Genomic DNA, 24,526 nt, shown 5'->3' on the forward strand with positions numbered 1-24,526 from the left:
GTGTTACTGTGAAGTCTTTTATGCTTTTCACTAAACTCTTAGTCTGTACTTTGTAAATTAAAGTTGAACCGTCTATCTGTAACTGCATAGGAATATTTAGTGCGTGTGTGTGTAGATGCGCCCAAAGGAGCTATGTTAGGCAGCTTATGATATTGATGAATTCATATTTCTGTATCCTTGCATTTAAATGGTAAATATTTTACAGCATTATTATACATGTAAAATTCAATAATAAAACTGTATCGAAACTCATACTATCACATAGTAATTCAAACCTCAGATATGTTTTGAGAAAGGAAATGTGAAATTGAAACACAATCAGTGAAAACAGTTTTGCTAAGAATATCTTCTCACAGCTCACCTGTAACTTTCTGTGACTTTTGACATGAAAGGTACAGTCTTAACTGGTAGAGATCCTCTTATGTGTGTCTCTCCTGAATGAAGCAGCACTTAGAGCATTTTTTCTTTCACTGGCTGCAGGAGAGGAAATAAATTCAAAGCAACACTCTTGGAAGAATTAAAAAAAATGTATATAGAAAAAGTGATGGTCCTTTCTGATTTTTTCCCTGTCCTCCTGTTGAGAAAGACTGGCTTCTGTTTGTTTGAAGGATATTGAAAGTAACTCAAAAATTGCTTTGCTGTTGCCATTCTCCTCTTTAGTGGTGTTTTGATATCTTTTGCTCAGAAGTTTGAAAACCTCTTTCTGTAGTCCTGTGTGTTTCACTGTGATGTGTCTGCAGCTGTGACCAGGGTAATGCTTGGATCTATCTCCGAGCTGGGAGGCGTTTCTGGTGTGACTGAGCAGCAGGGAACTCTGAGGGAGACTTTTTTCACAGAGCATGAGTCTTAGGAGAGTTGTGTGTACCTGTGCATGTGTAATGGCAGAATGGTTTTGCGTTTGCTGTGTAAATGTGACATTAAGATGACATCAGTTTGTAATTCTTGTGTTGAGCCTTACTTAGAAAGTCAAGAGTGAGAGGTGCTACCAGGTGGCTGAAAACACTCAATGGCTGCTTTTTTTCTTCTAGGAATTTTGTACAACCTGAGTCAGATGAGACTTTGCAATGGTTTCTGATATAGGAAGTTTTATATTTTGCAGTTATTTTACAGTTACTGATAGGTTGTTTTAATGAGGAAGGTTGTTTAGCTCTTCTCATTATTCTTTCTTGTTGAAAGAAAGACAGAAAAAAGAGTAACCAGGAAACAAAATAATTGAAGTCCTTCATTCCCCTCACAATGTTTCTAAACAGAGCATTTAGAAATACATTAGTTGCCAAGGAAAATACATTTATCAATAGCCTTATCTCAATATATTTTTAGTACTGAAATTATGAAACTATATTATTCACAGATTAAATCTCATTGCTTGTGGATAATTTATGACTGTAAGCAATACAGTAACAACTGCAGCATTTCATAAGAAACATGTCTAGTAATATTTGTAAATACATACTGTTTGCATTTTGTCAGGCTTGACAAAAAGCTAACCATCCTGGGAGTGAAGTAGGGCAGTTGGACTCAAAAAAGTTTCAAGCTGTACTTGGAAACTGTTAAGAGAGCTTGCCAACCTGTTTCATCTTCTTCCACCACCTCCCCCAGTATCAAGTACTTAATGAGGACCTTGTAGTTCAGTTAGAAGTTGTCTCTTGAATGGAAAGGAAATGCTGGAATTGCACCTTCTGAGGCATTGCTTCTGGGCTGTGTTCCATCATTGAGGACAGACAAACCCTTTGCTCTCTGCCTGGAGAACAGCAGTACCAGGAGGTTTTGGTAGGAAAAGTCACAAAGCATAATGCCAATGGCAGTATTTTCTACTCCTAATTTTGTAAAACTAGACTCAATTCATGAGCAGAAACAATTTTTCATGATAGATTGAAAGTGTGGTAAAGTATAGCCTGTTCTTAGCTTACAGTAGATACAATGCTACAGCTGTGGTTTGAAGGTGGAGAATCCATGGGCTCTGTCATTCTTACAAGGATGTGAAGCATTTGACACAGTCACACAGATTCTTTCCTTGTATCAGCAAATCCTAGTGCATTTGAGATATAAGTTATTTATATGTATGCTTTTAAATAGTTACACTTTTTACCACATGGATATCATATTCAGCTTTCAAGTTTTCATCCAGTATTTTATATACCTCCTGTTGCTATGTGTGTGTATGTGTATTTCTAATTTGTCATTAAATTCTATGACTAAATCTAATTATTATTATATGTAAAACTTTTATTGCAAGATTTTTGCTAAATATATAGAAAGGTACTCTTATGACAGTAATTTTAGGGGTTTGGGATTTTTTTTTTCCTTTCAGAAAGTTAAAGCATGAAATAGATTCTGTTCTGCTTTATATAGTTTAAAATTAATAGCTCAATAGTTTGAGTCAAGGATTTTTTGTTGTTCTAGGTGACACAAAAATTAGAAGATATCCCACAATATATTTTTGTTTATGTATTTAGAGATTGAGCTACTGAGGTGAAAAAAAATTAGAGGGACAAATCAATTCCATTGTATCATTTCTTTCCAGTGTGAAATTTATCTAAGATTTCTTAAACCCCCATATCATTGCTTTAAGTTAAATTGTCACTGATATGCAGGATAGCTTTGATTGCTTTGTATGTTTTTACTTAAGGTGTGTTTGTTTTTAGGTTCACCAAAAATCTGTCACCTGACAAGATCAACCTGAGCACATTAAAGGGGGAAGGTCAGCTGACCAATTTAGAGCTGGATCAAGAGGTACTCCAGAACATGCTGGATCTTCCAACATGGCTGGCTATAAACAAGGTGTTTTGTAATAAAGCATCCATTAGGGTGAGTGTTTTATTGTGCTGGAATGGTAATAAAACAAATCTTGCTTCCTTTTGTTCTGTCTTTGTAAACTTTCAAGCAATTTTGTGTTAGTTGGAAATTGTGATAAATGCTTAATAAAATTTTAAAGAAAAACAAATGTTTTATCAGCAATAATTTCTTCCTTATTTTTGTTTGTCATGTGATGACATAAAATGCATCTGGAAATACTGAAAATAAGAGGGATTATTTTTAATTGTTATTCTTTCTGAGTAGAATTCATTCCTGCATGTTTTGAAAAATGAGGTAGAAATAAAAGTTTGTATTTGTCTGTGGTAATTAGTCTATCATAATTATTTATTGTTCTTTTTGTATGTTCTTTCTTTACGCCTCTTTGTTTATTGCTTTCCCTCTTGTTTTGTTCCTGTTTCCAAAAATATCCTTCTGAGGGATTCTGATCTCTGTAGGAAATGTGGGAAACACAGTAAATCTAGTAGATCCTGCGTTTTTGGTAGTTGTGGCTGCTAATAATTGAAACAAGATATATCATCTGCACCTACATTTTACGAATGTAGGATTAAGAAATGAAGACTGGCTTGTTCTTGACTGAAGTTACAGTGTGGGCAAACATTAGCACCTGGTGGGGTTTGTTTATGGTTTTTTAGTGTTCTTTCTTTGCTTTTTTTCCCCACTGTGGAAGGTTCTCCTAATTTTTCTGGATGCAGTAAAATTGATGTTTTGTTCCATGCATCCAGTCAGTTGTAGGTCAGCAAAGGAGATGTAGATTTTCTTTCCTTTTCAAGGAAAGAATGTGTAAGGCAGTGATGCTTCTTCTGATGCTTGTTAACTCATTGTTAAAGAGACAGATTCTGCTTTGTTCCTCTGTTTTTCTGCTCAGTGATAGGTAGATTTTGAAGTTCAAAGTTTTTAACACCTAGTGTGTGCATAAAGTCACCATATAGTATGTTCAGATGAACTTAACATTTTGAAAGTAATATTATGCTGAGTTCAGAAGTTAGAAATATAATTTGTATGCCTAAAACAGATTCTGTGTGGTTTATTTTACTATCTTTTTAATATTTAATTTGCTTTAGAATAATGTTTTCTCTTGCAGATACCATGGACAAAATTGAAAACACATCCCATCTCTTTGGTGAGTTCTGAAATAAACTCTGAAATGTACTGTGTGTAGCACAATCTATATGAAATATTTATATAGTTCTCTTGGTGTGATTCTAGAAATAACTGAAACATCAACAGGCCTTTACTAAGTGTCCTTGGGTAGCAGCAGATCAAGGCAAAATGCCTTAGTGTTTTTTCTTGGTAGGTTTGTTTTCCTAATCTGTGGCTTTGGTGTAATCTCTGTAATGTTTGACCATTAGCTCGTTTCTGTCAAGTTTTTAGTCATTACTTGTTAATTTGGGTTTACCTGAAGGGTAGTTATTTGTCCAGTTAACCCCTTTTACAAGTTCCTGCCTTTCTTTTGGAGATGTCTTTTCTGGGACTTTTCAAATCTTCACACAGTCATCTCAGCTATAGCAGGTTTGACACACATAGCATTTGTAGGGTTTTTGTAACCACCTAGAATTCAGCCTGGATATAAATAGGAGGTAAAATGCATAAATAGGACTCAATGATAATTAGAAGTCGTGTTAATTCTTGTATTTGCCTTCCTTTATTCTTTATTTTTAAATATACTAACAATTGTGGTAGCCCCAGAAGTAATTTTATTTGATGATGAGTAAACTTTTCTCAATTGCGTTTGCAGTTGAGTGTGCTTAAGGGTGAGTATTCCTTTAGCTGTCATGTTTCCCAGTCTTGCAGTGAATGTGCTTGTAATTCCTTTGTTCTGAATCAGACTTGGGAAAGACATGTTGTTTTAAATAATTGATGCATTTGCTAGTGACCCAGTTGGAATGTACTGATGTCTGTACTGCTTCTTCCTGACACCCAGAACTTAAAATCTGGTAATGCCAAGGTGGATGATTTGACCTCTTGGCTGTGAGATGCAACTGCCAAATTAGGAAATGGGTTTAAGCTGTGCTATTCTTAAACATGACACACTTTGACCTATGGTAGCAAGGCATTATTTGCTTTGCTCCTGTTAAACTTACATTAGCACTTTGTGAGGCTAACTTTCAAGGTAACCTTTCTTACATAAAGGTTTCCTTGAACCAAGTGCATTATAAACAGGTAACAAAAGTTCACTGTTCAGTGGTAGATTGTACAACAGCCTTTTTGATTTCTAAAGGAAAGTGAATTTAGTGGCCCAAGTGCCAAATCTCAGCCCTTCATTATATCACTGAACTTCTGGTGTTTTGGGAGGGACAGGGGTGGAGGGATATTTTTGCTACTGAGAGTTGAATTAAGTTGGAATAGCATCCTCTGTTAGCATAGCTTACTGGATAACTAGAACCCACTTATCTAGCCAAAGGGCCTTTCATTGAGCTCAGTTGCCCTTAGTGAGAATCAAGCTGTTAACACAGTGGCACATACTGTTATCTTTGTTCATCCAGTTCTGATTTCATATGGTAAACATGATAGTTTTGAGGAGTGATTTTGGGCCCCAAGGATAATCTGCAGAAGTTTTTACTCTATCCAAGTACAGTAGTTGCTAGTGAGAAAAGACACAGATCTTCATCCAGATACATTTTTTGTTACTTCTTTTTTATATTGTGCAATCTCTTGAAATCACTGTCCTACTGTTCTGTGCACTGGTCATGTAATAAAGGGAATTTTTAAAAGAGTGGTCGAACATCCAAAACTTCTAGGATTACTAGGAGAAATCTTGGCTTCCCCCCACCATCCTCAAACTAAGGGATTGGGTTTTTCTTGGTTTTTTTTCTCTGTTGTTTTCAAGACAAGATAATCATTGGGCCAGCTAAAATATAATTTTTAAATGTGCAAATTTACTGTTACCAACTATTTCTTCCCTTTAAGCATCAAAATGCAGTGAAGTATAAATAAATCCAGACTAGACAGTTCATTACTTTTTGGTTGTAGTCAGGTTTTAATGGGTAAGAGTAGCACAGAAAAATGTGGAGCAAGCAGATTATGACAAATAATCTAATAGCTAAGGTAGATTGAATAATGAAAAATCTAAAACTGAGGACAAAGGGGTTTCTGATGTTTGTCTGACCTAAGAGCATAAATGGGGGCATTCAGAAGGGGTGGTAGAAAGTTAGAATTAGACAGGGAAAAAATCTTAACTCCCATGCTTTGAATCAGCTTGCATTAAGTATTAAGTATTTTGTTGAAAGAACAGCCATATAGAAAGAAAATTCAGATGACTGCACATTAAAGCATGTCCATTTTGAACTGCAATTTTTGAAAATTTATGTGTTGGATAAATAATATTCAGGGGCCAAGAATTTCATGATATAGTATTGGACTGAGGATATGTGTTAGAGCTCACAAAATTTTTTTAAAAAAAGGAAAAAGTTACAAGAAGATAATTCTAGTGTGTTATGAAAGTTTATGGAAAAATTGACATGGTAGGAAATGTTTTGTGTGTATTTCAGAAAAACTTCTCGAGTCACCTTTTTCATTTGGATTTTTGTTCTTCATATGTCATCTGTTTACTTTGTTACCTCTAAAGTCTCAATTTTATTTTTTTTTTTCTTTTCTGTTTCTCAAGTCCTTGGATAAAGTTGTAATGGAAATGAGCACCTGTGAAGAGCCACGTGCCCCTAATGGACCCTCTCCTATAGCAACTGCATCCGGGCAGAGGTCAGTGATGGTACTTCCATATAATTGATCAAAAAAGGTTTGGAATTACATAGTACAGATTGACTGCAAATTTTAAGAAGTATATAGGGTTGCAGTTTGCCATTCCCATCTCCTCCAAAATTTTATTGTATTGCTTGTGTGTGAAATAGTGTAGTGGTCATGGAGCTATCCAGACCCAAGCCTGGAGAGAACATGTGAACTAGGTATGGAGCTTGCAAGGTACGTTTCGTAGGGGTGCAACTGCTGTGTCAGATATTTACTGAGTTTAATTGATATTAAGTTTTTTATAAATTAATGATATCTTGCCTTCATCCTTTTTGGAATATACATATACTGTTCATGTGGGGGTTAAAATATTTTCTTTTTTATTTATTTTGTCTAAGGAGTTTAAAATTTTATTTTCTCAATTGTATCAGCTGATTCTTACTGAGAGATTTCATGCACACTGTATAGCCCACAACTTAAGCAATTCATTGGAACAGTACAACATTACATCAGTGATTTTTGTCTCTCCACACCCCAGTCATTTCCTTTACATAGACTCAAAACATTTTTCTGTGGTCACAGGGACCTATATACAGAGAAATAAATTTGATGATACATTTTTTTTCTTGTTATTACTTCTGTGCAATGTGTAGAAGTAGTCCGTGGGCCTCTATGTCTCCTAAGGTACAGATTAAAAACCACTACCATAGAGATTTTGTGTGGAATGAAGTTGAAAAAGGAAAAGGAATGACAAATCACACAAGTTGTTTGGTTTTTTTAAACAAGCAGGGAAAAAAAAGGGTGTAAATTTTTAGATGTTAAAATAATATTTAATATTAAATTTCCATACGCTAATCTAAAGCATTCAGGATATATAGAAAATTTATTTAAAAATTATTTACAACATCTTAATCTTTTTAAATGCTGGAATGCATGTTGATTTGCTGTAGAAGTGTAACCACCATTTAGGATGCCTTTCTTTATAGAATGAAATAAAGTAAATACTTTATACTGTTTTGAATATCTGGAAGTTACTATTTTTAATGGACAAAATAATTTGGCTTATAGGCATAAATACTAACCTGACTTGAATTGTCACGTAATTAATTTGACATGAATTACTCCTCATGTATGCATATAGTAGACTAAGCTTTCTACATAATGATGTATACTACTTTTTTATGTATGTATAATAACATATAATACATACATCCATATAATTTAACATGAAAGAATTTCATTAACTGTTATAATTTGTGTAGATTGATCTTGGTCAAATATATGTTCTTTAACTATGTAGAGATGAGGATCATAGAGTGAAAGTTATTGTAAATGACATCAAGTATTTTGAGCAAAAATTGCTAAATATAGAATACGTTAGTAACTTCATTTATTTTAACATCTTTTTCATGTTTTATTTCATCTGTGCCTTTTCACTCGGTTTATATTTAATATGTTGACATTTCACTTTTTAGTGAATATGGCTTTGCTGAAAAAGTGGTAGAAGGCATTTCAGTTTCTGTGAACTCCATTATAATAAGGATTGGCGCAAAAGCCTTTAATGCTTCATTTGAACTTTCCCAGCTGAGAATATATAGTGTAAATGCAAACTGGGAACATGCTGACCTTAGGTTTACCAGAATACAAGAAGCTCAACGTGGAGAGGTAAATAATACCTTTTACTAACTTTTTTCCCTTGTTTTTGTGGTAAAGGAGGAAGTTGAATTGCAACCTTTTACAGGTTAGAGAATAGAGACATTCTGTGCTGAGTAATTTCAGTTGTCTTCTAGGAGCACAAATATGTAAAAATGGTGGATTTGAATCAGATCAAATGGCCAATGTGGATGCTGAGGCAAGAACAAAGACCAGGGCAAGCAGGTGTATGATTTCCTTCTTACGTTGTCCAAGTGGGTGACTATTCTGAAATGCAAACTGAGCCAGACTTGAAGAGTACTGAAAGAACAAAGAACGGTATATTAAATAGGAAGGATAAGAAATTGTGCTGGTTTTACTATTCTTGTTATCATTCACAGTAGTAATAAAAATAACAAAAACAACGAGAATTATATTTTCAAAGTTTTAACTGGTTATTTATTTGCTTGTGAGAGTTTGCCTGATAAGAATTCTCTTTTTCTAAAGCAGTTTTAAATGAAATTTAGTTAAGTTTTTGAGCAATTAAATTCATGGAATACTTAAATGACATATATATATTAAAAAGTAATAGCAGTAAAATGTATGTTTCTACTGTCCTGGAGAATAGCGCATGGAAGTGCTAGTTTGATATATGCCATTCATTTGCCTTCTCCCAGGTAACCAAAGTTAAATGTATACTGAGTGCAAGGTTGATCCTAAATATTCATTCAAGAAGACTTATTTTAGCATCATAAATCTGGCCAGCTTCCTCCAGAGCTAAGGAGTCTGGTAGTTGATTTTTAGGTAGGGAAAGAAACGCCAGGAAAATATCAGTTAAAAATCACAAAAGTAAGAAGTTGAATACTGTTTTTCTGACAGTTTTCCTTTCCTGGAGCTTATCTGCATGCTTACGCTCTCATGTTAATGAAATCTGAATGGGAAGAATTAGAGTTTGACTAGATGTAGTTTTGTATTGACAGATTTTTTGATTTTGTGGTTTTTAGGAAGAATTTGATTCTGAACAGTCCTGTACGCAACAGAGCTTTCCTTGGGAAAAGTGCAATTTCCTTTTAGTGCAATTGATACCAGAAACTAATTTCTAGAAATTACAGTGAATGATTTGTTAGCAGCAAATTGCATGAAAATGTGAAAAAACCAAAACCAGTGCTGTGCATTGAAGTTAACATGTGCTGAACCATATATTTAGGGCATAATCATTTAGCTTTGCACTGTAGCTACATTCTTAATATAATAAAGAATCTCCTTAGAATACTTTTAGAAGCTTTTGATCACACTTCATGTCCTGTATGAGGAGGATAGGTACTCTGCTTTTCTGCAAATGCTGTTTCAAGATGCTTTGCACTGCACTTTCCATCTTGCTCACCTGACAGAGTGTACCTCTTTTCCAGACACCCTGGGTATGTTTTACTTAAGTCTCTACGTATGTTCTCAGGACATATGCTGTAAGGTTTTCAAACTGACAAGAGGAGAATGACACAGGAAGAATAAGACACATATCAAACAAATTCTTCTGTCTTGCTCTTAACTCATGGCTGATCCTTGTTTCTTCAGAGAGTAATCATAGCATCATGGAATCATTAATGTTGGAAAAGACCTGCAAGATCATTGAGTTCAACTTCTGACCAAACGTCACCATCCCCACTAAACCATAGCACTAAGTGCCATGTCCAGTCATTTCTTGAAACTCTACAGAGATGGTGACTCTACCACCTCCTTAGGCAGTCCATTCCAATGCTAGTGGTTACCCTTCTAGTGTATAAATTCTTCCTCATGCCCCTATGTTAACCTCCCCTGGTGCAGCTTGAGGCCATTTCCTCTTGTCCTGTTGCTAGTCTTGTCTCCTGCCTGGGAGAAGAGACCAGCAGCCATCTTTCTGCAATCGTCCCTCAGGCAGTTGTAGAGAGCAATAATGTCACTTCTGAGCCTGCTCTTCTCCAGGCTAAACACACCTGTCTCCCTCAGATGCTCCTCAAAAGGCTTGTGCTCCAGACCCTTCACCTTCTCTGGACGTGCTTCAGCCACCTCCATGTCTGTGCTGAAGTGAGAGGCCGAGAACTGAACAGTCAGTCTGTCCCCAGCCTGTGGTGCTGCCTGCCATTGTTGTGACCCAAGTGCAGGACCTGGCACTTAGCCTTGTTGAACATCATACAGTTTCCCTTGGCCCATCAATACAAATTGTCCAGATCCCTCTTCAGCACCTTCCTACCCTCTTCAACACTCTCCCAGCTTGGTGTTGTCTGTGAACTTACTGGGGGAACTTGATCCTATCATCCAAATCATGTAGGAAGGAGTTTTAGGTAAACTAGAATGATAGTTTTTCCCTCTTGATGTCCTGTTCATTTGATGTTCTCCATGGTGCTCCTGCTGGACAATCACTCATTTTTCCAGATTTGATTTTCAGTGTCCAGCTGTACTCTTGTATATCCAGATGCTCTTGTATCATTGTTATTCTAACATTTGCTTGCTGCATCTTCTAGAAATCCATGTAGTGGATTCAAAGCTTGTGGGGTCTACATGGCATGCAGTGTGGTTAATGATTATCTTTTAATCGAAATGAAACACTCCAAAAAACTCTCTCCTATCCTGTAGCTTTGCTTCTCTCCCTGCTCTTTCTTTATTTAACATCTTGAAAGTAAACTACACAATCATTTTTTTCCTCTCCCAAAAGCAGACTTGTATGCAATAGTTGTGACCTTTATTTTCTTCTGAATATTTTCAATGCTGCTTGTTACCTCATCCTGCTTGGAAGTAGCTTAATGTTTCTGTGACAAGCAAGGTGAGGGCTTCCTGACACCTTTAGATGGAATAGCAAGTGAGTTGTATTTGTTCTGTTTGTATGGCTCATATGAGTTTGTGTGTACATATGTACATGCGCAGGGTTTGGTGCAAGTAAATGTCATATTGATCAAGGTGTTTTTCTATATTTTTTCTGTCTTTAAAGGTTTTGACTTTTAAAGAAATCAACTGGCAGATGATCAGAATAGAAGCTGATGCAATCCAGAGTTCTAAGCATGAAATGATGAGTGCTCCAGTTCGACTGATTACTAACCAATCAAAAATTAGGGTCACGCTTAAAAGAAGGGTAAACTTGAAAAGTTTGAAGTCTTATTTTATTTTTGAATTTGTAACTCGTGCTCTTAAGGCATACATGCACATAGCAACGATTTTAAATTTAGGCCGTAACCAATGTAGAATTCCCTGAACTGAATTTATAATAATATGTAATTGTTTACAAGAAATGCTACAGGCAGATTGTGAAAATTAACACCTTACAGAGGTCCTATTAATAAAATGGTTTGATCTACAGAGCTTTGTTTATGATGATGCTTGTTGTTTTATCTCTTTAGATTCAGGTAATATTTACAGTACTTACATGTAGAGAAATGCAGGACTTTAATATCTGGTGCTTGCCAAATATATAGAGTGAGGCATAAATATACCGTGTCTTAGGTACTTCTTAGTTAATTAGAGGAATAAAATTTAAAATAAAAAATCTTTGATTTTGCTTTTTGCATGCAGCTTTTCTTTACCCCATGTATTTAATATAAGAAATGTAAGTCCTTAGTTCAATTTTAAATTTTTATTTTACAGTTAAAAGACTGTAATGTTGTGGCATCCAAACTGGTTCTGATTCTGGATGATTTGCTGTGGGTTTTGACTGATTCCCAATTGAAAGCCATGGTCCAGTATGCCAAATCTCTTAGTGAAGCCATAGAGAAATCAGCAGAACAGAGGAAAAGCTTGGCTTCTGAAACAGCCCAGGTATGAGAATTGATTGTCTCACTGTATCATTTTCAGGTGTTCTACAGTGCAATACAGTGTGGTCAGTTGTGTCAATTTATTTTAGGGAATGTTCAGTTACTCATTTTCATTCAGCTGGGAGTGAATCATAATTTCAAATAGGCTTTATTTTGCCAGGTTTTGTGTATTGATGTTAACTGCAGAAAATAAAAAAAGTTTCATTTCTTTATCCATGTACAGAGTGTTTAGGCTTCTGTATTTGCTTAACCCCTTATTGACTACTTAGCAAATTTTTTCTTTAAATACTTTCTAGTTATGATTTTAAATAATTAAGACACATTAAGGTAATCTTAATGTGTGGATAGATATGCTTATTGTAATAATTTAAAATGCTTGTCCAGTTTGTTCTCATGGTACTGAAAAATTGACTTTTATTAAGAGCTTACCTTCATGCAGCTCTTGTTGAAATATATAATGAAAACCAATTCTACTTTAAATATATTTCTGCTGGCATATCTGTGCTGTTGATACTGCTTGTAAATCTTGGTGTTCTTCAGCACACAGAGCAGGCTAGAGCAACTGGGCTTTGTGGGTGTTCAGGGGAGGCCCCTCTTCTTGTCTGTGAAGAAGCAGGACGAGTACACTGATAGAAGATAAGTGCTCTGAAATAAAACATGATTGATGACTGAGTACAGTCAGTTGTAGAGAATCACTGAGTACAGCCGGTATACTCTAATGGAGGGTTCAGTTCTTGTGCTGGCCCTGATGCCCTGTGTTGAGGTGTGAAGGTTTAGCCATAGCAATCTAATGATTACCCGCTCTTGAGCAGGGAGGTTGTGATTCTTCAGTGCCCGGTACTTGCTTCTCACGTGTTCTCTGACGCTGGCAAACTCATGTTTGACCCTATCGTGATGCAGCTTCAGGAGATAAATTAGCAGAGAGGAGCCCACTGTCACAACTGTGCTGTTGTGACAGGAATGTAAGGAAGTGTGAGAAATGGGGGAGAATGGGGGATGCACTGGCACTGTAGTACAGCGCACACATCCATTAGCTCAACTTAGCTTTATGCTGAAATGGTACACTTCAATCTCAGTAATGATCCAACGGGGAATGCATGTTGTGCATATTTTTCCTTGTTTCAAATGCCTGTTTTATGTAAATAGATGGATACTTACTGAAAGAAACAATGAACATTATAAATTGACATGCTTGACTAAATGTTTTTTCAGAGCTCTGTCCCTGCACCCAGCTCCCAGCAGGTGAAAGCGCACCAGACAACAGCAGCACCTGATCAAAACGATGCAATAGTAAAATTGTTTAATGATTTTGATGTTAAGGAAACTTCTTATCACTTAGTAATTTCCCACTTGGACCTACATATATGTGATGATATCCATTCTAAAGAAAAAGGTAATTTTTTTTAAAGTAACATGTATGCGAATCATAATCATCTTTACGGGAGATGTTTTGGGGAATACAATAATGAGACAATAATAATACAATAAAGTCAAGAGACTTTAATTCAGAGGAATAGTTAGAATTATCTCCAGTGTCTGTGGACTCATGTAAAACTATTTAGGTGGCTCTGTTAGGACAACGTTTCATTATTAAATATAATTATTTTAGAATAAGTGCAAAACTTAATAGTGCTAGTACCTTCTGTGCCTTTTCTGTTTCTAGGAACAGATTCTATCAGTCTGATTGTTACTCCTGGGTTTCTTGCTTTTATAAGTTAACTGGGTTATGAAGAATGCAGTGGCAACATTTTTGTGGCTTGAAGGGGTCACTACACAATCTGCTTCTTTAATAATCTTATAAATACAGAGCAATAAAAGAGCAGTCCTCTTTGTGAAACTAATTTAGACAATTTGGTATGGTCTGCAGCACATGGAAAGAATGGAACAAGTGTCCTGTGACCTTAAAATTTTGTATGTAAGTCTTGTACTGCTGCTTTCTAACAAAAGCCTATTGCATGTAGTCACATATAGAGAATCAGAGAAAAAAGGAAGACAAGTAAGGGCATATTTTTCATGCCTTTTAGAAGTGATCATAGGAGAGTGAGATATTTGTGTATATCCAAGAAGCTGGCTAGTCACTGAAAAATTTATGAAAACATACAAGGTCTGCTGAAGAAGAGTATGAAAAACATAGGGTTTTTCAAATGCATTTCCTTGAATAGGGAAAACACTTTCAGAGCAGTAGAGCATAAGGTTCACTGGCTAAAAATGTATTTCCTTACGTGCCATGTATCTATGGCAGTTGGAATTTATCACTCCTAGTGAGATGTTCTTATTGGTACTTTAGTTTTGGCCATGAAGTTTAAATTCAACAGTGGAAAAAGTCAGGAGAGAAGATTCTCAGAAGACCCCTTTACTGCAATATTTGTCAAATAAAATTGTATTATATAGAATTCTTGAAAGTAAATATTGACTTCAAAGACTGATCATAATCATATATTCAGTGTAAAAAGTTTGTTTCAGAAAAACGGCAGTAATATGTTTTCAAAGTGTTGTCTTTTTAATAGTGTTGAAAACAGTATGCAATTTTTAAGTAGTGACTGAGTACAGAATTCTGCAATTCTTTAGAAACCAGTGAAAACTATCTGAATGAAATTTTTGAGGGAAGATAATGAGCTTGTAAGGAGAGACAGTAAAGGGAAAAAGTAGTAGCTGTTAGGTGTTTAAAGGATTACAACATGAGAACCAACATGCTAAATGCAATGTCCACAGAGCCAAGCATTGTTTTGTTTTACAGACCCAAACAGACGTGTTACAGGAGGGGCCATGCAGCTTTCCTTCAGCTATTTAACAGTGGACTATTATCCATTTCACAAAGCAGGTATGAAAGTGAGCATTTTATGAATTACCTGTGACTGTAACTATCTTCCTTGAATGATAAAAAAATTTGCGTGTATGTGTGTACAGCTTAGTTAATTGTGCTCACACCATTTGAAATGCACTTTTTTATTTCCTTCTATATGCAAAAACAAGAAAAAGAAAAACTTGGGAACCAGTTTAATTTCTGCAAATGAGCTGTTTTAGGCCAAATGCTTTTCACTGTTTTGTCAGCGAAACAGTGTTTACACATTTCTAACATGAAGAGAATTTTGTATTGACAGAGGAAGGCAGTATTGCATATTTAAAATTTAGTAATTGGATATTTGCAAGAATCAATCTGTTAGATTTGTTTCCTATATAGAAATCTATCACTTTATGTCCATTTCCAATCAGTGTTTTGCTTTTTATGTTATTTTGCTGAACAAGAATCTCAGTGTGTAGCGATTCAATTGTGTAGCCTTTTGTTAAGAAATATTATTTTAAAAATGTTAACAACTTCCAAAGAAGTGTTTCTTACAAATAAAACATTTCTCATAAATAATTTCTAGTAGAAATCTAAAAAATTAAAAAAAGGATACATTACAAAGCAGGTGACAAGGAAAAGGGTCTGATCATTTTCCTAATCAGATGATCTGGAGCAGAAATCCACATCATCATCCATGATGGTCTGTCCTCTACTCCAAACCTGATGATCCATCATGAGGCTGAGCTCCGTCTGTTTCCCCTGGTCTCGCCCTGCATGCCCTCTTGTGCTCCTCAAAAGCCCATGTTCATCCCTTGCAGCATTTCAGTTGTGTGTGCTGTCTCACCACGTGTCTGTGATCCCAATGAGATCACAGCCATGCAGCTGCATGCAGGGGTGTGGTCACCCTGCTCCCACATGATGCTGCATATGTTAGTGTTCATGCACTTCAGAGAGGCAGCTGCCCAAACTGACTTCCCAGAAGGGATGTTAGACCTTTCCCTATGATGTTGCTAACAAAGTCCTGGAGGTCCTTCAGAGTCTGTTGCATGTTTTTGGAGGAACCCCATGTTAACCTTGTTTTAGAGAATCCCAGTTTCATGGGCTTCAGTCTAATGCATCTTTGTCCTTTTGTTCTCTTTCTGGTCTCTCCCTTGTTCCTTTATCTTCTTCCTTAGCTATGAAAATATGAATAACTGACAAAGATAACTGAGGAAGAAGGGTGGGGAAAAATGTCCTCTCTTGTGATAGGCCTCACCCTAAAAATTTCTTTAATGCTGCAATATTTGCATTTGGACTTGAAATCACATCTTTTTCCAAAATCATTTTCCTATTTTAATAGCAAACGTATTTGTTCATCCCCAGTATAAGTATCCAAAAACTCATTAAGTCCCAAATAAAGTAAATTTTCCCATGGTAGTATTTAAAGAGTGATGTACCAACTGATAAAAGTTATTTGTTATTACATCCTTGTTATTGAACAGGTTAGTAGAATGTCTTTACAGGGACTACTTGAAGATAATTGTGACTTCTTTCAGAGGTTTGCTTAACCAACAGAAACATGTTGGAATTGAAAAACAGGAATGAAAGAATTTCCAGTGGGATTGATTTTTAAGGCTGTGTGTGCTGCAGCACTTCTTGAACTTACCTTGTTGTTTGTGTGCCATAAAGGTGCTAGAGAACCAAGACAAAAAGAATACATTTCTGGAAAGGGACCAGGAACGTCTTAGGACACAATTCTGACAGGAAAGATAAGCTTGGAAAAAGTGAGCATGAGAACATCATTCTGTTACTTGCTCTCACTTTTTTTTTCAATTGAACATTTTTTTGCATGTTCTCACATATGACAGTAATGTGTCATAAGATTTCTCTGAACTGAAAATACTCAATGATGTTTTAAGTGTTAGTGGTGTTATAAGGCAGCTGGTAATGCTATATTCTGAGTGATTTTGTGAAGTGCTGAGATTTGGTTTATGGAATATATAACTTCTGTTTCAGTATCTGGTATGAGTGCTGTTGTTCTATAATTACAGCATGCAATGAGCTTATAGTTCGAAGAATACTTGTGAAATAGTGGAAACTTGTTATCCTGTTAAAAGCAGAATTTCAAATGAGTTAATATTTTCCCCATTTCTCTTATTTGCAGGAGACAGCTGTGATCACTGGATGCATTATAGTGATGCCACTAAAACCAGAAGTGGATGGGCCAAGGAATTATTAAATGAATTCAAAAGCAATGTTGAATTGCTTAAGCAAGCTGTGAAGGATCAGGTCATAGATTCTCCTCCCAAATCACCACCTGCTGTATCTCCTCAGAACCTACAAACAGGTATTTTGTTTCCATCACTAACTCCCTGCTGCCATGAAATATTAAAATTATGGAAAAAAAAGACTGATCTTTTCAATGATTCCATCACTATTCTTTATTACAGGCAAGGAACAGATACCAAAAGGAACATCTAGGGCTTCCTCTGTATCTTCCCAACAACCAAAGGGCAAACTGATGTCTAGTCCTATTGTGGTTAGACTTGCAGATTTCAATATATATCAGGTACATTTCTTTAAGTTAGTAAAACTGGGGCGACTCCAACCCTTGACTGTATGACTGTGGTTTTTAAGGGACAGTATGAAGCCCATTGAAATTAATGAGTCTTTCCATTCATTATTGGATTAGATCTTTATGGACCTGCTTTGTTAAAATTGTGATCTTATCACAATTATGTCTTGAATCTAACTTCTCTTGTTCTCTGAATTATGAATTTGGAATTCAAATTTAATCTTTTCATTGTATTGTGTTATGTGCCCAGTATTTTACTATGTGGTTTTGTATATCATGCTTTTCTTAATGTTGTATTTTTCAAAGTACATTAAAAACTGTTAAGAGGTTTTATTAAGTTTTTAAAATCTTTTTCCAGCCACTCCCTCTCCAGTGATATTTTGAGCAGATACTTTTACTACTTCCATCCACCTCCCCTTTGTTAGAATGAGTAGTTTTCATTGCTGGCTGTGGTCCAGATTGTTTGTTCTGAGGTAAATGAAAATAGAGGAGTGTGTGTCTATTAGGCAGAATGGTAGTGATATGGGAGGATTTGCTCTGAGTTTCAGGTCCTAACAGAAATGTTTAGTGTGCGTCCTTTGTCATTGTGATTTCTTCTTGCTCTTTTTCTGATTTCCAAGATTGTTCTGCCATATCACTTCTGGTCTTGTGGGAGATTGCAGATTGCTGCTGGGAGGCTTTGTCTGGATCTGAAGTGGTTTTATACTATTGTTTTCTACTGTTCATGTTTCCATTTGCCTTCTGCTCTTGTCTCCTCCTCTCTACACAAACATATTTTCAGTTTTTAAATTGTCATCATTTCTATGCAATTTCCTAAAAGCTGTTTTTCTAAATAGATCATTTCATTTGAATTTTTGTGTGTGTCAATGCAGATATGTTTGCCTCTTGAAAACAACTACATAGTGAGGCGGCTTATAAAGGTCATGTATTCATTATTTCCAGTGAAACTCATTCTAGTAAACCTTACCATAGATACATTCAATATTATTACACTGCGTAATTTCAGACTAGCAGTTTGACATGCTAACTGTTGAATGGAAATGCTTTGTTTTGGCAACATACTTTTTGGCACATTCAATGAAATTTAAGGTCAAATATATATCAAATGTTGATTTCTTACTTGTTTCATAATTTACATTCTTAAGAAACAGAAATGGAAATTACTGTTGCACAGGATCTTGATTCTCCTGTGAAACAGACCTTCAAGCATATCCAAGCATACACATCTCTGTGCATCCTGAACACCTTGCTGCACAAGTAACTGCTTCACAGTTTGAGAGTTCACTTGTGTACTGGAATTTGTTCTTAAGACTATAAAAGAACTACCTAACATGTGTAATAAACTTATCTAGGTTATCTATCCCTTATCTAGATCAGACTGTGGAAATACACTCCATCCAAGCATAAATACTTAAACAGGAGCTGTTGCATTTGCAATAAAAAAATCAGATCATTCTAGGCTTCTGCTGAACACCTTTGAAAGTGACCTGCTCCCTCTTGCCTCGTATGAAGATGGGGATCTGGTACCTTTAAAACAGTTTGCTTGTGAAACGGTTTTATGCGAGTAATTTCTGCCACAAGGCAGTTAAGCGTTTGTCGCTGTTTGTCGTTGTGTACAACCCTTTGTGTTGTACTTTGTGTTGTGTTTGGGGGCCAATACCCAAGAGCAATGGAATGTTACCTTACTAGGGACAGTACCATGCAACTACAAATGCTTAATCATTCCTAAAAATGTAATGTGTTAATGAAATAATCTTTTATCATTTACAGGTTTCAACAGCAGACCAATGTCGTTCTTCCCCTAAAGCTCTGATCTCTTGCAATAAAAAGTCACTTTATCTTCCACCAGAAATGCCAGCTATTCATATTGAATTCACTGAATATTACTACCCAGATGGAAAGGACTTTCCTAGTAAGATTTTTTTTTTTTGCTTATACTGAAGCATAAATTTTGTGTGTTACTTTCACCTTTGTGAAGCTTAAAGCTTGGAAATAGGTAATGGCTTTCTAAAATGTATAAGAGAACAAGACTGCTCCATTTCCACAGTGCTTGCTCCTGGCAAGCTCTTAGTAATACTATTAAAAAAAAAATGTGTTTTTTCAGTCTGAAAACATTTGCAGCATTTTTACTGGCACATGAATTATTCATTCTCCAACATCCACATATTGTTTCTGCAATTTCACTGTCCAACTAGATGAAAGCACTCTAACTATTGCAGTAATACCTAAAATGCAACAAAGAGCTGTTGGAGTTATTAGTAGGAATATGTTCTGTGACTGGCCTTGTTTTATATACATGAATGTTAGTGGATTTCTTGGGCATGGAACTTGAGGACAGCAAATTGCCATGGTCTTGCCCTTCCTCTGTAATGAGACTGTTCTCCCCATTTCTTCAGACTTAATTCTATTCTTAGTTTTTTACACTCAAAGATTCAGTTACTTGCTTGGAGTGAGAGAACAAAGCATTTCTTCAGGTATCCCCTAACAATTAATTCTTCCTTGAGACTAAAGGACCAGGTTTCTATTCTTTTTCTGATGAAAAGTACTGGTGAAAATAATAAGTTTGCAATAGTTTGAAAACCAAAGAAAACCCAACCCATAAACAATTCACTTACTCTCATGTTTTTTGTTTTCTTTACTCTTTTAGTTCCATGTCCAAATTTGTATGCCCAGCTGAATGCTTTACAGTTCACCCTGGATCAGAGAAGTATTCTTTGGCTAAACCAGTTTGTGTTGGATTTGAAACAAAGTCTTATTCAGTTCATGGCCATGTACAAGTTAAATGACAATACAAAATCAGATGAACATGTTGATGTGAGAGTGGATGGACTAATGTTAAAGGTATGATGTCATTGAGTAGGGGTTTTGTGATTCCTTGGAAGACTATTTCTTCTGTTATTCTCTTACAAATACCTAAATGAATGAAGAAACACTTCTCTAAAAAACTCTACAGAATATGATTGTTTGAAGACAGACATCTTGTTTCCTGCACTCTTTCATCTGTGTCCTGGTATTTTGGTTTGGGTATTTGGGTATTTTGGTTTTGTATTGAAGAACTGAGTGGGAGTACTAACAAATTATTTCCCTCTAGTCAGTGAACTTGACATAGCGGAACTAAAAAAAATTGAGCACTAAAGTAAAAATAACTAGTGAAAAATTAATATTTGTACTCTATATTAATGCAAGGACTCTCCCTTGTTCCTTTGGTTGTATTATATCAAAACTCTTTTGTCTTATTGGTGAATGCCCTTGAGTAAAGAAAACAGTACACCTGAGGGTTTATTTCCTTCTCCAAAGCCCATTCTCATAGTTTTCTCTTTCATGCTAGCTGTTGGTGTAGTTCAGGTATATGAGTTCTCTGTATGCTTATTCCAGAGGAGTGGTGCTTGTTAATGCAGCTGAACATCAAATTTTTGCTTCCCTGTCTTCTCCTTCTTTGTAAAAGAAGGATTATTGAGCAGATAAATTTCCCACCCATCCCATTTGCATTGGGCATTTCATTGTATGATTTCTAAAGTTCAGAGGTGAACAAAATGAGTCTTTTCAGTGGTGCCCATAGGAGAGGTTTCAGGGGTTCTAAAAAGTCAGCATATGGAGAGATGGTTGTCTCTCTAAGCTCTTGCTACATTCTTAATGGAACTTTACAAGGACATGGTTTGTACTGAATAAAAACTGTTATTAAGAGCAAACAACTGGAAATTGCAAATATAGATTGATCTGGTATTGAATTATTATATGTGGATAGCCTACTAAACTACGAAAGGATAAAAGTATTCTTACGTCCCTCAAACCTTGATTCATATTAATTATGTCACCCTGTATTAACAACAATATTTTTATTCTAGCAAATAACGAATTGATGTTTACATATCATTTAGCTGATTATTTTATTTGGTTATTTTTTTGAGTCCTCATATTTAAATGAAGAAGCTTCATTACCCCCATCTTTAATTGTCTTTAGGGATGATTTTTTTACTCCTACTTTCTAGATTCAGAATGGAGATATTGCGATAGAAGGCAGTGTCACTGATATTAGCAAAACTAGAGTGGCCAGAGTTCATGTTAACAATTTAAGATTCAGGATTTGGCATAAAATAATGCTTACTTTAAAATTGGCACTAAAAATGTGCAAGTTAAATACAGTGCACTGAGCTTTAGAAATTGAAGTATATTACTATTTTCCTGATGAAACAAATGTATTATGATAGATAATTGTCAAATATAGATCAAATATAGAATATAGATCAAGTATATCTATATATAGATTCTGCAATGTTAAGACTATTAGCTGCATTAGCATACCTAACTGTTTGCTTGTATCTTAACATAGAAATAAAATACTGTAGTATTTGGTATGGTGAAAAGCCCTATCTGACATGCCAGATTGAACTCCAGATTATAATTCTCTGTTTTTCAAAGATGTGAATTTTGGAAGCACTTTTAACAAATGTTCTACCAAGGTGCTTGAGTTGAAGAAATGAACCACTTCAGCCTAATATAGCTGAACTAAATTTATGACCTTCAGATAAGAAAAGCCTGAGACTCTTATGTTTTTGTACAAATATTGATGCCACAGCATCCTTCTTAAAAATGAGAGAGAACATAAATCATAGTCTTTGAGCCCGACTTACCTCTGTTCTATGTCCTGTACTTGATTTCTCGTAAAACTATAATTATATTCCTTTGTATCAGCTATCATGGCTGTTATTTTGTTTCTTTCATTGTATAGCTTCTTAATCTACATATTTTTAACTAGAAAAAATGTATTTCTCCCTTGCAGATCATCATACCATTTGAAAACAAACCTGAAATTCATAAAGATCAACCTTGTGCACTTTCCATTCAAAGTTCAGAGATGATTGCTACAAATACCAGATGCTCACCAAACTGCAGACACTCTGATCTAGAAGCTTTGTTTCAGAACTTCAAGGACACTGAATTTTTCAGTAGAACTTTCACCACTTTTCCTAAGTCCCCAAAAAATTTTAATCTTTTACATCCAATCTTCCAGAGACACGCTCATGAACAAGATACCAAAATGCATGATGTTTATAAAGGTTATATCATCCCAGAATTGAATAAATATGCATTAAAAACATCTGCAGCAACTGATGTTTGGGCCGTGCATTTTTCCCAGTTTTGGATAGATTATGAAGGAATGAAAAGTGGGAAAGGCCGACCAGTAAGCTTTGTGGACTCTTTCCCGCTTTCACTTTGGATTTGCCAGCCAATAAGATTTGCAAAGTCACAAAAAGAGCTGGTATCCCATAATCAGACAGCCTTGAACATTCCAAAAAGTGAATCTAGTGATCTGTCTAATAGATTGCAGCGTAAGAAACTTCTAAAGGAGTATTACAGCAGTGAGACCGAGCCCTCAACCAATGGCATGCAAATGTCTGTGACTTCAGGAGTGTTTTCTGAAAGCTCTTCCTCTGATGCAGATGTACATGTTCTTGTCCATGTTCAGAAACATGTAAAAGTGCAGATCAATCACTACCAGTATCTTTTTTTGCTGTTTCTCCATGAATCTCTTGTATTGCTCCTGGAAAACTTAAGGAATGATGTGGAGGCAGTGACGGGAAAACCTGCAAAGCAAACAGATGTCTGCATTGGGCTCCTACTGAAAAGTGCAGAAGTAGCCTTACTGCTCCATCCAGTGACTCAGGGAAACCCTTGTAAATCTCCTCTTGAGGAGGAAGGAAGTCCTGTGGCATCAGAACACTCTCCTGTGGGAAATGGGGAAACTCTTACTTCAGAGAGTAAATTAGTTGGTAGTAAGATAGTGGAAACTGGTATTACTAATTTTAGTTATGTAAATGACTGCAAGCCTCTGAATGCTGAAGTTAATAAAGGAATTTTAATAGATCCTCTTTTGTTTAAATCAGATAGTAATACAGATTTGCAGAAAGCAATGTCATTTTCCGATGATGCATCAGATAAAGGTTTGGGAGATACAAGTGAAGGAGGAAGCAGTGGACTTTTTAGTAGAAGTGATTCAGAAGAGGTCTGCGGACCTCTAACTGAGAAAAGTAGTTTGAATCCTAGGGATTCAGTATCCATTCTAAGTAAGAGAGAAGATTCTACTGAATTTTTCATTGATAAAGAGGATGACAGAAACATATTCTCAAATAAGTTAAATGAACAGGAAGGCACAACTGAAGGCTGTCCTAACCAAGTTGCTGACTTGGAAACAGAAACTACCTTAGAATCTGAAGAGCTTGAAATCAACAAAGACAAAGTGACTTCTGTTAAAATGTCTGCATCCCAGTCTTCTTCAAGGTATAACAGATTCAATGCTATCAGTTTTCCTATTCTTTGAAAATACTTAGCAATCTTGTTGGCCACAGACTTCTAGTACTTTTAGCAGGAAGGGAACATCTTAGGAGCTGGACTCAATGATCCTTCCAAATCCGGCTGTTCTGTGATTCTGTGTTCTAGTAGATGAAAATTTTTAAAGCATGTAAGAAGTTATGCAGTATCTAGCATTCAGTGAAAGTTAAAATGAAGTGTTAGTTAATTGATTAAAACTATTTACTTTTAATTTAAATATTAGGAAATATTGACACAAATACCTAGATGAATGTATGTTTCTACATTTACCTCTTTTTCTTACCAAAGGATTATTGAATAATCAGATTTTTTATATATGTCTTACTTGGTTTAGAGAAATTTTTTTTAGTAACTTCTATGTATTTCCTTTAATTTTAAATAATAATGTCCTCATATCTTTATATTTTAAAAGTGCTAAGCCTAAGGAACGCTGTTCATCCAACCTCCCTGCATTCTCTGTCTCTTACAAAAATATGAAGAGAAGTCCTTCACAAGTCTCTCTGGATACCATCTCTATTGATAGTATGATGCTAGAGGATCATTTGATAGAGAGTGATGGAAGTGATAGTCAAAGCTTTCTGGAGAAAGGTAAGTAAGTTTAACAGAATATTAAGCAATACATGTAAATGTTGTTTGTTATTAAAGTCATGCTCAAGAAGATTCTAGTCCAGCAAATCCTGATACTTCAGAAGACTCTTTCTGTTACCTTCATGAGTAATACCAGGTGTATTCACAGTGAATCATTTCAGGGGAAAGCAATAATGTGCACTACTTAAGCAGCACTATTTAGTTTTAACACTGCTTAATTTTCCTCTCTTAAGGAAAGTAAGAGTGTTGAAGTGCTGTGTTGCAAATCTGAATTAAGTAGAATTTGTTCCTTGCTGTGCTTAAAAGCAACTGCTTTGGCTGTAAGTATTTACAGGTTGTAGCCTGAATCAGTGTTGCACT

The 24,526-nt window shown here is 35.6% G+C and overlaps 1 protein-coding gene across 3 annotated transcripts in view; it reads left to right on the forward strand.

Annotated features, from left to right (window-relative positions):
• BLTP3B (bridge-like lipid transfer protein family member 3B) overlaps positions 1–24,526 on the forward strand; it is a 49,808-nt gene that overhangs the window by 10,154 nt on the left and 15,128 nt on the right. For all 3 annotated transcript variants that reach the window (XM_083858871.1, XM_083858869.1, XM_083858870.1), the window contains 14 exons: positions 2,646–2,808; positions 3,899–3,937; positions 6,422–6,513; positions 7,974–8,163; positions 11,093–11,233; positions 11,743–11,913; positions 13,122–13,302; positions 14,647–14,730; positions 16,838–17,020; positions 17,124–17,242; positions 19,019–19,160; positions 19,896–20,089; positions 22,029–23,527; positions 23,991–24,166. In XM_083858871.1, the coding sequence (XP_083714997.1) occupies positions 2,646–2,808; positions 3,899–3,937; positions 6,422–6,513; positions 7,974–8,163; positions 11,093–11,233; positions 11,743–11,913; positions 13,122–13,302; positions 14,647–14,730; positions 16,838–17,020; positions 17,124–17,242; positions 19,019–19,160; positions 19,896–20,089; positions 22,029–23,527; positions 23,991–24,166 (3,374 nt within the window). The remainder of the gene's footprint in view (positions 1–2,645; positions 2,809–3,898; positions 3,938–6,421; positions 6,514–7,973; positions 8,164–11,092; positions 11,234–11,742; positions 11,914–13,121; positions 13,303–14,646; positions 14,731–16,837; positions 17,021–17,123; positions 17,243–19,018; positions 19,161–19,895; positions 20,090–22,028; positions 23,528–23,990; positions 24,167–24,526) is intronic.

The sequence above is a fragment of the Zosterops lateralis genome, assembly GCF_965231275.1.
Source record: "Zosterops lateralis genome assembly, chromosome: 4".
NCBI classification, from domain to species: Eukaryota; Metazoa; Chordata; class Aves; order Passeriformes; family Zosteropidae; genus Zosterops; species Zosterops lateralis.